Genomic DNA, 14,235 nt, shown 5'->3' with positions numbered 1-14,235 from the left:
AAAGACTCTGGTAAAAGTTGTCAATTATCATGAATAGAATAAAATTGGTTTCCTAGAATGGTTTTCATTTTATCTGTTAGGGATGTGGGCCATGACTGGCTGTTGGAAGCTTACAAAGTATATTGCAACAGAAATGATAGATATATCGGACTATCTGCTGATCATACAGGCTAGGTGGTTTTGTGAGATGGAAGGAAGACTGAAAGCATTCTTAAAGGAAAAACACGGGTTAATGAAGAAGGTTGCAGATGGAATATAATGCGGGAAAAGTCAAAGTTAATTTTAATTGTTGGTGTACAGGGTTTATCACTGGTTTATGAAATGTAGAAAGTTAAGTGGTGCAGCAAGCAGTTGGGAAAGATACACATACTGATTTGTGTAAGTTGGCATGTAAAGGTGTAGAAGCCTTCTGTAATTTTGTGGGATTTTGCTGAGTCCACAACTGGATTGCTCCTTAATTTTGATCTCCCAGGATAGAGGGTGTGTCTGGATGGCAGTGTGGCTTGGGTTCACCAGGATGAGCTCACCTTTTAGAAATATTCTGTCAAGGTAACTGCCAAGTGCCTGTTTCTACTGATGGGTTTGGAACTAATGGGTGTAGTGGCAGGATAGGAGATCGGTCATTCAAACAATAAAGTTCTCTAATCAGGCGAAGATAAATGTTTAAATTCTCTACTCTAAAAGACCATAAGATATAGGAGCTGAAGTAGGCCATCTGGCCCATTGAGTCTGCTCTGCTATTCAATCATGGGCTGATCCAATTCTTCCAGTCATCCCACTCCCCTGCCTTCTCCCCATACCCTGGCTAATCAAGAACCTATCTATCTCTGCCTTAAATGCACCCAGTGACTTGGCCTTCACAACCACTCATGGCAACAAATACCACAGATTTAACCACCCTCTGACTAAAGTCATTTAGAACCATAGAACATTACAGCACAGAAACAGGCCTTTTGGCCCTTCTTGGCTGTGCCGAACCATTTTTCTGCCTAGTCCCACTGACCTGCACCTGGGCCATATCCCTCCAAACCCCTCCCATCCATATACCTGTCAAAGTTTTTCTGAAATGTCAAAAGTGAGCCTGCATTCACCACTTCATCTGGCAGCTCATTCCACACTCCCACCACTCTCTGCGTGAAGAAGCCCTCCCTAATGTTCCCTTTAAACTTTTCCCTCTTCACCCTTAACTGTAACTCAGTTTCTCAAGTCTCGGCAACATTCTTGTAAACTTTCTCTGCACTCTTTCAACCTTATTAATATCCTTCCTGTAATTAGGTGACCAAAACTGCACACAATACTCCAAATTCGGCCTCACCAATGTCTTATACACCTCACCATTACATTCCAACTCTTATACTCAATACTTTGATTTATAAAGGCCAGTGTACCAAAAGCTTTCTTTACAACCCTATCTTCTTGTGAAGCCACTTTTAGGGAATTATGTATCTGTACTCCCAGATCCCTCTGTTCTACTGCACTCCTCAGTGTCCTACCATTTACCTTGTATGTCTACCCTGGTTTGACCTTCTGAAGTGCAATACCTCACACTTGTCCGCATTAACCTCCATCTGCCATTTTCAGCCCGTTCCTCCAATTGGTCCAAATCCCTCTGCAAGCTTTGAAAACCTTCACTGTCCACTACACCTCCAATCTTTGTATCATCAGCAAATTTGCTGATCCAATTTGCCACATTATCATCCAGATCATTGATATAGATGACAAATAACAATGGACCCAGCACTGATCCCTGTGGCACACCACTAGTCACAGGCTTCCACTCAGAGTAGCAATCCTCCACTACCACTCTCTGGCTTCTTCCGTTGAGCCAATATCTAATCCAATTTACTAACTCTCCATTTATACCTAGCGAATGAATCATCCTAACTAACCTCCCATGCAGGACCTTGTCAAAGGCCTTACTGAAGTCCATGTATACAAACAACATCCACTGCCTTCCCTTCATCCACTTTCCTGGTAACTTCCTCGAAAAACTCTAATAGATTGGTTAAACATGACCTACCATGCACAAAGCCATGCTGACTTTTTCTAATAAGTCCCTGTCTATCCAAATACTTGTAGATCCTATCTCTTAGTATTCCTTCCAATAATTTACCTACTACCGATGTCAAATTTACCGGCCTATAATTTCCCGGCTTACTTTTTGAGCCTTTTTTAAACAACGGAACTACATGAGCTATCCTCCATTCCTCCGGCACCTGACCCGTGGATATCGACATTTTAAATATTTCTGCCAGGGCCCCTGCAATTTCAACACTAGTCTCCTTCAAGGTCCGAGGGAATACCCTGTCAGGTCCTGGAGATTTATCTACTCTGATTTGCCTCAAGACATCAAGCACCTCCTCCTCTTTAATCTGTATAAGTTCCATGACCTCCTTGTTTGCCTTGTTTCCATAGACTCCATTCCAGTTTCCTTAGTAAATACAGATGCAAAAAAACCCATTTAATATCTCTCCCATTTCTTTTGGTTCCATACATAGCTGACCACTCTGATCTTCAAGAGGACCAATTTTATCCCTTACTATCCTTTTGCTCTTAACATACCTGTAGAAGCTCTTAGGATTATCCTTCACCCTGACTGCCAAAGCAACCTCATGTCTTTTTTCAGTCCTCCTGGTTTCTTTCTTAAGTATTTTCTTACTCTTTTTATTTCTCCACATCTGTTCCAAATGGACATCCTTCAATCCTGAGTCATGCTCTCTTATCCTACTGTTGTTCTACCATGGGAAATAACTTTGCCACATCTAATAAAAATGTTGCGAATGCTTAATAATTGAGCAAGGAGAGTGGGTTGAGCTCTTGGCTCCTGGTGGAATGCTGCAGCTTGATTTGCATTGTATAGAAATCAGTATTTTTTTAGTTCCACTGTACATTTAGTTGTTTGTGAGATATCAACTTGTGTCAAGGTTCACCTTTCAACCTTTTGTTACAGTTTTTGTCCACCATTGCATCATTTTAAATGTTTATTTTCATATGTGTTGCAGTGCAAATAGTACATTTGAATAGCCTTGTAACAAAACAATTTAAAAAACTACTTGGGACATTGCAAAGCTCTGTATATTTTGCCTTCCACTTCTGTTTTTGATCTCTAGTATTTATCTCATTGAATTAATTTGATTTTAATTTCATTCAAAAAAATAACTCTTCTGTATCTGTTTCCGAAACAGGTAACATGGTTTAATGCAAGAGAAAGACTGAACTCTAGTTTTAAGGATTAATTTTCAAAATCCAAGCATTTAAATTTACAGTACTGGAACTTTTTCAATAGCTATTCAGGCCAATGTGCCTTGGTTTTAAGGGTCAGTAAATCCGCCAATTAATAACCTAGAGGTCTTCCTTTCAACACCACCAATGTCTCTTGTATAGTGGTTACCATAGCACAATTCATTAAATCCAAGAGTTTCTAATTTGTTTAGCCTGCTGTCTCAACCGACAAGAAGACTCAGGGGTTCTTTTCTAATTTTGAATCCACTTCAGTTTGATTATCTCCCTATTAATGCTATTTTGCAAAGCTGAAGTAGCAAATTCTTTGTGTGAAAGACAAATTTTAACAATTTTTAATTGGTTTTAGTAATTTCTTTCATTGGGCATCTTGAAAAATCATTTATAACTTATCAACTGCTAGCTTTAATCAGAAAATAAGCTCTGCTTGGAAATCTAAGCAATTATTTTTTAGTGGCAAGATTGGAACCAGAGTGTGATAAGTGAACTGGGATTAAAGAGTCTGCTTCCTTTTGTTTTCGGTTGGCTGAGAAACAGTTCAAAGTGAAAATGCAATTTAAAATTAGCAACATCCATGACAATGAGAGGAAAATGTCACAGAACACCTTTCACAGTTATGGTGTAGACTCTGCATGCATCATTTGGAATTGTTGGCTTGGCGGAGGCCTTAACAATGACCATTCTGCCATTTCATCGTGGCTGATTGATTTTCCTTCTCAACCCTATTTTTCTGCCTTCTTCCCGTAATCTTTGATGTTCTTACTAATCAGGGCCTATCAATGTCCACGTTAAATATACCCAATGACTTGGCCTCTCCAGCATACCCAGTAGCAATTCTACAGATTCAGCACCTGGCTAAAGAAATTCCTCCTCATCTCTGTTCTGAAGGGATGTCCTTGTATTCTGAGGCTGTATCTGGTTTATGACTCCCCACTATAGGAAACATTCTCACCCCGTCCACTCTTTTCATTATTCTTTAAGTAGCTGTTCAAGGATACTCCTTTTCAGCTCTTGTATTATTTTGGCATGTTTTATTTTCAATGGGGGTGGCATGATAAAGAAATGTTAGGTTATCAACTGCAGTTATTGCTTACAATCTGTGAACAATGTTCACACTAATGTACAAAGCTTTTGCCATCCTACTTCAAATTCTCAGATGTAAATTTGTCTTCTTGGCCTTGATGTTACATAAATTATTCAATGTCCTGGGTGGCTTAAGATAATGATTTAAGTTTTTGATGCAAAGTACTAAAGCTTAGCATCCCTTTTTTTCCATTATTTCTTGCCAAACATATATCATTGGAGCTTGAATGACATCTGATTTTCTGAGTAATGTAATTTTGGGTAATGTTAACTTGTCCCCAGAACAAGAGTGGTAGAAACTTGATATTTACCTTTAAGTCAAAGATTGAGGTTGTATTTAAGTGCTAGTATCGAGATGAGCAGTATTGGCAGTGCTGTTCCCCCACTAGACCTAAGATGATAAACTTGTACTGGCACTGTTTTCAAAACTGATTTGCACTTCCTCTTTTTATATTGTCACTGTGCAGGAAGATGTTTATTGGTGGACTCAGCTGGGAAACAAGCAAGAAAGATTTAAGGGACTACTTTTCTAAATTTGGAGAAATTGTAGACTGCGTAATCAAAATGGATCCTGTGACTGGGCGTTCGCGAGGATTTGGGTTTATCCTCTTCAAAGATCCTGAAAGTGTAGAAAAGGTAGGATTTGGTATTCACTGCCAGTTTTAACCTGACTCCATTCAGGTTAAATGAGGATACCTGACTTCTTAAAACTATTCAACTGTGACACTGCGAAAGGTTGAACAGCAGTTTTCTTTGGTTTCCATTTTACTTACGCCTTCCGAATCTACTGAAGATGGTTGCCTTTATTTAAGATGGTGGGTAAACTATCTGCTCCTGGGTGTTTGCCCAATTCACTTAACATTTTAACACATACCATCTGTTCACCAGATCTTTTTGTAGGGTGCAAGTTTTACAGGGTGTGAGAAAGTAAAATTAAACTTTGTCATCATGTAATTGGGCATCCAAAGTATTGAAATATATTCAATTTTTGGCCAAATATAGCTGCCATGATGATCTATGCAGGGTACGACAAAGAATAAGATGAATGATTCTGATACTGTTCTTGAGAGAAGTATCTGAAGTACCAAGGGAACTTGCTTCAGTTGGCTATCATCATCTGCATCATCCACCTAAAATTGGTTAAGAATTGATGATCTAGAGAATGGCTTCAACAATGCAGCACCTTCATAGTGCTCCAGCCCCAGTGGAGCCTGAATCCACAACTGTTCGACTATCATGGGGAAAGTGCTACATTTATCAGAATATTGACTATTTTAAAAAGATCTCATGAGCACATGGGCAAGTGTCAAATCACTCAGGTGTTTACTCAGAACCACTAGGTGTTTTCTTTGGACTCTTCAGCTTGTTCAGATACAGCTAAAGCATTCTTCTTGTCTTTGTTCTTGTGCATTTATTAACTAGAGTTCTGCATGAGAAGTAGATAGAAATCAAAATTATCCTGCAGTCAGGTAGCAGAGTCTTCTTTGAAAATACCAACTTAATGGCTACGAGCCACTGAGCTAGGAATTGAATCTTATGGTTCTGAATACATAATTTTATTTTCCTTAAAAGTAATCAGTGAATGCAAACTTTATTCCAACCTTTTAAACATCCTGAATTTAAATCTCAATGGATATGCAATTATTTTTTTATTTTCCCCTTCACGCCCCTCGTCTTTATTTTAAAGAAAAGAGTGTCTTCTGAGGTAATGACACAAATAAAATTTGTATAATTAACCTTGAAAATTATGACTTTTGGAATTTGCAGGTTTCTAATCCCAGGGGTTGATTGTTTGGGGTGGAAATATAGTAAAATACACTCAGTGGCCACTCGTTAGTTACACCTACTTGTTAATGTAAATGTCTAATCAGCCAATCATGTAGCAGCAACTCAATGCATAAAAGCATACTGACATGGTCAAAAGATTCAGTTGTTCAGTCCAAATAATCAGCATGGGGGAAGAAATGAGATCCACGTGATTTTGATCGTGATTATTGGTGCCAGGTGGGGTGGTTTGAGTACAGGTAGTCCCGAGTTACGAACGTCTGACTTATGAACAACTCGTACTTACGAACCAAGGAAGGAGAACGCCGTCCGCCATTTTAAGTCGTTGCCATTGACACTGTGTTGAGTGTGTAACTTTGTATTTGGCTTAAATTTTTCTTAGCAAGATACACCCTGGCCCCCCCTTCCAGTCGGCTGGTGGTGCAGTGAGATCAGCGCCGGGCTCGAGAATGGAGGTTCCGGAGTTTGATCCAGTGACAGATCACTTCTGAGCGCGCCAGATTGATGTCGAGCTTGCAACTCGACCTCGTTAAAAAAAAACACTGCCACCTTCAGTTTAAATTCCCACGCGGAATATTGTGGAGGATCAAATACCCAAACCCAGCACAGCCCCCACTTGTCCCATTTAACCTGGCTCAGTGTGGTGGACTTTAGGACCTGGGGAATTCAGTGTGGTGGTCCTTAGGACCCAGGGAATTCAGTGTGGTGGTCCTTAGGACCCAGTGGAGCTTGGGAGCTGGCAAAGTTCTGGATCCACTGCTCGCAGTTTTTCTGTTCTGTTGACGGGAAACGATCATGATTGAAAATAAAGTGGAAATAATAAAGCGTTTGGAAAGAGGTGAAATGTCATCCGTCATTGGAAAAGTGTTAGACTACAGTCGGTCAATGATTGGAACAATTTTAAAGGATAAAGTGAGAATAATGGAGCATGTGAAAAGCCCTGCCCCGATGAAAGCTACAATTATTACTAAGCAACGCAGTGGTTTAGGTATTGAAATACGTATGTTTCTTAAGTGTTTTACATGCATAGAGAGGTAAAATATATACTATATACTAAGACAAACATTTGACTAAGTGACGCTAAATAATACCAGATGTACTTGTTCTGACTTGTGTACAAATCCGACTTAAAGACAGACTCAGGAATGGAACTTGTTCGTAACCCAGGGACTGCCTGTATTACTTGGGATTTTCATGCACAGGAGTCTCTAGACTTTATAGAGAATGTTCTGAATGGTAATGATGGTGTGTTTGATCACTGCAGCTTCTATGGGGTCAACCAGCAGTGTTACTGTCCTATTTTAAACTGTTTTCTTTATGATCGCAAGATCCTGCTGGACATTAAGAACTTAAAAGTACTGCAGGTCTACTCTGTCAGCGAGTTGCTCTTTGGCAGAAAAACTGGATAGTGTGGATCGTCTTCTGCCTGTGTCAGAGAAGCGTCAGTGTGCGAAGAAGGTGGGCAGTCTAATGGCAAGTGATGGTCTTCGTCGCTTTTCCTGTTGGACATTGTTAAAGTGGAATGCTGCAAGTCCAGATCACTGATTTATTGGCAGATAGCGGAGGAGCTCTGAGCACTAGGCCTCAAGCTGCAGTGTCGCCTGTTTACAGCTGTCCAGGAGAGAAGCATCAGCATCGGTGCTGCCCCCAGTGTTCACTCGGCAGAAAACTGTGTATTGTGTCCAACTGCAACATTCATGGACTCAGCATCTTAGACTATATTTTTTATATTACTGTATTTTACTGATATCTTGTATGTGCTTTGTGTGGTGTGTGACTGTGGTACTGTGTTTTGGAGTAATGCTGTTTTGTTTGGCTGTATTCATGGGTGTTCATGTATGGTTGAATGACAATTAAACTTGAACTTGAATATTGTTTGTTTTGTGGAACATTTAGTGAATGGCAATTCTGTGGGTAAAAGTGATTTGTTCATAAGGGATCATAGACAATTGGACAGACTTGTTCAAACTGACAGGAAGGTGACTGTAACTCAAAAAAAATCACACATTACAACAGTGTTGTGTGGAAGAGCATCTCTGAACACACGACACACCGAACCTTCAAGTGTATGGGCCACAGCAGCAGAAGTCCACCCTGTGTTTCACTCCTGTACCTGATAAAGTGGCCACTGAGTGTATACTTATTGAACTATTTGTTTTGAGCACTCTGGCTAGTAGTTTTTGCATGTCAGTTATTGCTTGGGGTGTAAATAATGTATTTATAAATTGGGTTGAAGCTTTCTGTGAAATTAGCTTTTACCAGTGTGTATTAGAACATGACAATATACAGCATTAGAACTTTATAAATTGTTGTATTATATTGCTGTGGTATGGATTATAGTGCATTAACAATATTTTTTGTTGAAAATACTGTTAGACTTGATATCTGCCTTGTGGAGAAAATTTCTATTTACTTTTGCATGTCAAACTTTTTTTCTGATTTTTATTCCTTACGAGCCAAGTTTTGATTCATAATTATGCTTACTCAGTTCTTGTCTCTTTACAAATTATTTTGAATTCCTTCATTTTGAACACCTCATCTGGGTTATTTCTTAATTGGTAAACAGTAATTATCTATATTAATAACTGATGAACTGAGTCAAGTATCAGAAGACTTGAGTACGAAGTTAGAGGCACAAGAGGTTGTAGATGCTGGAATCTGGGCCAAGAAGTTTGAGAGGATAAAGATATTTATGCAGTCTGTCCTTGTGGTGCAGTGGTTCCCAACCTAGGTCCATGGACCCCTTCCTTCATGGTATTGGTCCATGGCATAAAGGTGGGGAAGCTCTGTTGTGGTGTGTCCTTATCCTGATTCAATTCTGATGGATCTGCAGTGCATTCATTGTAGGACAGTATATCGTGTCATCGTAGTTGGAGTTCATTGCTGGGTGATGTGCTTTTGTTGAATAAATGGGAATTGTTCAAATGTTGAAAAGGATTTAGCTATGCTAGCATTGAAGTTGGTTTGAGAGGAAGCACCTTTGTTGATACTGCACTCCCTTGCACATTGATATAGAGTACTGTGCAAGGGGGCTTAAGCTAGGGTGCCTAAGACCTTTGCACAGTACTGTATCTGTCGATGTGGAACAGAGAGTGAGCTTGTAAATCTGGCAGGAGTAAAGGATATTGCGAATGGGGTGGGGTGTGCAGAGGGGGGTGTGGGAGTGGTAGCAGAGGAGGGGTGTTGGGGGTGGGTGGAGGGCAGATGCAGGCACACCCAGCCTTAAGACATCAGGCAGGGTCATTTGATTCTAAACATTTGGTTTATTGACCATTACAGAACGTCTCTGGTGCCTTCCATTCTGTCCCCTCTCCTTTCCCCTTTTTCCAACAATGATTCCCCTCTCCCTGCCCCTTCTCCACTCAGTCAACAATAGAGACCCACATATCAGAATCAGGTTTTGCATCATTCACATACATCATGATATTTTTTCAGCAGCAGTACAGTGCAATACATAGAACTACTACAGAACTGTGCAAAAGTCTTATACCCAAGACATTACAGTACTGTAGATAATACTTGGTTATAAATTGGAGCTTGAAAAGCATGCCATTTTATCAGGGTGTTACTGCCGCAAACATTACTGTTGTGTTTGGAGCATATTGAAAGAGGCTTGGGGAATGGAGCTCTTCACCCCTGCAAGCGCTCCAGTAGAGGAAAAATAAGAATGTTTTTAAAAAGGTGAAAAACTGGAAATATTTGTTGAGAGCTATAAATGTTAATTGTTCTTGAAAACTTGATTACTTATGGCCCGTTGCATTGCTGGCGTTTAGGGCAGCAATGAAGATCCTCCATCTCTGGCGGAGTTCAGGGCTTTCTCATTCTGTTAGTAACTTCAGTTTTTCACTGCTGACAGTCATTCAAGGACCTGGTTAAGACTCGGGAGTACTGTCACACTCAGAAGTAGGATTCTTCATTGCCATTTCCATAACAGTTTTATTTTATCAGTCAGGGTTGTTAGCCCTGAGCTGAACCCCTGAACCTGGAGGACCAGTGGGCCACTTAGTCTGGCCTCAACCTTTTGACCTGTTTGGCATGGTTGACCCTGCCAAGAGCCAAAGCATAAAGCCCTGACTCCTGCCAACATAGCTCTGCGTCATTGAGGCATGTAAACTTCCAAACCATGACAAGGTTGTGGTCCGCTTGAGGTCTTGAAAGCTGATTTTACTTTTATTTGCCAAATTTTTATTGTGAAGGTGAATGATGGGAACTATTGCAATGCAGTTTTGACTTGAAGAAACTCAATAGCAATGTTATGGTATTTGTGTACTGCAATTTATTCCTTCTACCATGAACATTTTGACTTATTGGTTAACTGTTGTAGCCTGTATTTAAGCTAGTTTTCCTTGTCTTTAATTTTCCGTAGAAGGATGCAAAACATGAAAGTGGGGGAAGGGGGAATCAGTTGAACACAGTGAAAGAAGTTTATACTAAAGAAGCAGATTTTTAACCCCAAGCATTAGCTCACATTTCAGGAGCTAATTGCTGCACATTTTTTAAAGCAAGTTTTGTACATGTTATGGACCGCTCACCTATTACTTTTAAAGTTAAAAATGATGAGGGGTTTCATAAAGCACTGCTTCTGGTGACTGATAATGAGATACATCTACCTTTGAATGAAGCAAGGGAGCTTGTTTGCAAATCCCATGGTGAGAACCTCCATGAGTGCTGTTTGCTTCAGGCTGTGGTTCATTTGAGCTTTGAAACTTGACTTGGATCTGTACACAGGGAAGACAGTTGGTTTATGTATAAAGATGTCAAATGAAAATCTTAAGCAAATGCTTGGCTGCACTTAACCTACTTTCTGAATTCCATTAACTACGATGTAAATAAGATGACTTCTCAGCAGAGCTGTTGAAATGTTTTCTCCTATATAATTAATGTAGTGTATGGTCTTTTTCAATTTCACCTTGGAAGATCATGTTGGAAGCTATTTTGTTTGCATTAAAAGCCCAATTACATGCAAATACACTTTCTCCTTGCATTTTATTTTGACATCTTTTGACCTATAATCCAAGTGCATTTCATATTGTTGTCACAAGTACGGTGGTGCATGTTGGTAGCCAAGTTATGAAGAGCAAGATTCGAGAAGTAATTATTGCATCAGCTAATGTCTAGAAATCATTGTTAAGTGATAACAAAGTAGTGTTTTTATGAAAAGGATGTTTTAACATGTTAGTTCTTTTGAAGATCTAAGTGTGAAGGGGAACTTAGGAATATATTTGGATAAAGTATTGTTTCCTTTTTTATTCCCTCCATTTTCACTCCATTGACCAAAAAAGGTCAATTCCATTTGCCTTAATTACTTATTATACCTGTATTGTAACTTCCTGCATGTGATAAGGTGCCCCTTTAGTTATGTGCAAAAGATAAGGACTTGTGGAGTTGAGTACTGTTGGAGGATTAGTTAACAACTGGAAGTAGCAACATGGGTTGGTTTTCAAGTTGATGAACAGTAATTATTTAGTACTGGGACTGTGGTTCCTTCATCAGTTATTAACATAGATTATAAAAGAGTCATATATCTGAAAAACTGGATAGAAAGGTTGGAGATGCTGGAATCTGGAGCAGGAAACAAACTGTTGGAGGAATTTGGGGCGCCAAGCAGCATCTCTGGTGGCAATAATAGTTGACATTTTGGGCCAGGATGAGTTTCTGTTACCAAAACACATCAGTCTGTTCTTGATAAGTGTATTGAAGTATCTAGCCTTTGGGGTGTGAAAGTTGTGAGGTACTAATTTACCACAGTTGGTGGTTCTGAGAAGATGCTCTCATTTAAGCCTGGCAGTGAAAAATTAGGAATTAAATCTAGAGTTGTCCTCTGGCATGTTGCTGTTGATATTTAATGTCCAGAAAGGCTGGGGGATAAAATCCTCAAACTGCTGTAAAGCTGAGACACTTGAATACACCGAAACCAAGATGAATTGTATCTTCATTTTTAAAAAAAAAAGGCATGTTTAAGAGTTTTATATTTCCGCTGAAGTGTGAAATAGTGTGTGAGATTTGAAAATGATCTAGAATTTTAAATAGTGACAAATTAGTGTAGTAGCAAGCCTTTCATAAAGTTTATCTTGGAAATCAGAAGTTAGTCTGAAACTCAGACACGAGGAAATCTGCAGATGCTGGAAATTCAAGCACCACACACAAAATGCTGGTGGAACGCAGCAGGCCAGGCAGCATCTATAGGGAGAAGTACAGCTGACGTTTCGGGCCGAGACCCTTCGTCAGGACTAACTGAAAGAAGAGATAGTAAGAGATTTGAAAGTGGGAGAGGGAGATCTGAAATGATAGGAGAAGACGGGGGGATGAAGCTAAGAGCTGGAAAGTTGATTGGCAAAAGGGATACAGAGCTGGAGAAGGGAGAGGATCATGGGATGGGAAGCCTAGGGAGAAAGTAAGGGGGAGGGGAGCACCAGAGAGAGATGGAGAGCAGGCAAAGTGTGGGCAGAGAGAGAGAGAAAAGGGGAAAAAATAATAAGGGATGGGGTAAGAAGGGGAGGAGGGGCATTGACGGAAGTTAGAGAAATCAATGTTCATGCCATCAGGTTGGAGTCTACCCAGACAAAATATAAGGTGTAGTTCCTTCAAACTGAGAGTGGCTTCATTTTGACAGTAGAGGAGGCCACGGATAGACATATCAGAATGGGAATGGGATGTGGAATTAAAATGTGTGGCTTCTGGGAGATTGTGCTTTCTCTGGCGGACAGAGCGTAGGTGTTCAGCGAAACGGTCTCCCAGTCTGCGTCAGGTCTCACCAATATTTAAAAGACCACACCGGGAGCACCGGACGTAGTATACCACACCAGCCGACTCACAGGTGAAGTGTCGCCTCACCTGGAAGGACTGTCTGGGGCCCTGAATTGTGGTGAGGGAGGAAGTGTAAGGGCAGGTGTAGCACTTGTTCCACTTACAAGGATAAGTACCAGGAGGGAGATCGGTGGGAAGGGATGGGTGGTATGAATGGACAATTCGCATAGGTTGTGATCCCTGTGGAAAGTAGAAGTGGGGGGGGGGAAGGGAAAGATGTGCTTGGTGGTGTGTTCCCGTTGGAGGTAATCTGAGACTACCAGTTGAATGATGAAAATGCTTGTACTGATGGTCTTTGTTCCCTGAACATGGGAAATTTAATTTATTTGTTCTGCAGTGTTGTTGCTTGCATCAGGCTAGCTTTAAAACTGATTCCTGGGTAGTATTGCCAGTTATTTTATGGGATTTCTTTGGGTTAATTGCTTACTACTTGTACTGATGGGTTTAATAATTTATGATGGCCATCCATGCACAAATAATATGGCAGCCTAGGCAATGTCAGAAGCCAGACTTGCATGAATGTGACATGTCTGCTCAGTCAGATGACTGGAATGCTATTGCTATCCCTGTACTTGAGCAACCAAGAGCTTCAGAATCGAAACGGTCAAAATTGACTGTGAAGAATTAAAAAGCTGTATAGCTGTGTATTAAGTTAATATTCATGACTGAATTTCAGTAGTTTTGATAATGCAAAAACTAATGGAATGGGTGGCAAATTGACAGCTTAGTACTATGTATGCTAGGTTGTGGCACTGTTTGGACAGTTGTGTGAATATGTAAGAACAAATTAGAGTTCAAGTTAATGTGCCTTCAATTATTTTAAAATGGATATTGGTCTCTAGAAGGAAGAATTTTTATTAGATGTATGTATCTTGGAAAAAAATGCTAGTGAGTGGAAGATTGAAAGGTTTTGTTCAGAATTTGTTTGTCCCTTTGCATGAATCACTGAAAGAAGTTGTACAAGAGATTAGGAAGTCAAATGACATGTGGCCCTTTATTGCAAAAGAATTTAAATGCAAGAGTAGAAACATTTTCCTGCAGTTGAATTCCTGGCTCATCCAGATTGAGAATATTATGTGCAAATCTGCCCGCTCCAGCCTCGTGTTAGAAAGAACATATTTGCCATAGAGAAAGTTTAACAGTGAGTCACAAAATTGGTCTGTTACATGTGGATAATTAAGTGGATGGGGCCTATACTCTCAAGTTTTAACTGAATGGGAACTGCTGTGATTGAAACATTCAAAATTCTTACAATATTTCATAAGTAGATGTGGAGTTGATGGTTCCATTGGAGATCTGGAAGTCCCAGAATAGGATGGA

General features: G+C 40.0%; 1 protein-coding gene across 4 annotated transcripts in view; it reads left to right on the top strand.

The window, feature by feature from the left end:
- LOC140714281 (heterogeneous nuclear ribonucleoprotein D-like) overlaps positions 1–14,235 on the top strand; it is a 42,747-nt gene that overhangs the window by 15,209 nt on the left and 13,303 nt on the right. For all 4 annotated transcript variants that reach the window (XR_012095854.1, XM_073025361.1, XM_073025362.1 and 1 more), the window contains exon 2: positions 4,791–4,959. Coding sequence is in view for 3 of the 4 variants with exons in the window: in XM_073025361.1 (XP_072881462.1) it covers positions 4,791–4,959 (169 nt within the window). In the remaining variant the exon portion in view is untranslated. The remainder of the gene's footprint in view (positions 1–4,790; positions 4,960–14,235) is intronic.

Source organism: Hemitrygon akajei, chromosome 21, assembly GCF_048418815.1.
Source record: "Hemitrygon akajei chromosome 21, sHemAka1.3, whole genome shotgun sequence".
Classification (NCBI taxonomy): domain Eukaryota; kingdom Metazoa; phylum Chordata; class Chondrichthyes; order Myliobatiformes; family Dasyatidae; genus Hemitrygon; species Hemitrygon akajei.
Note: the sequence above shows the minus strand (reverse complement) of the source record. Positions and strands in the feature narration are given on the sequence as shown.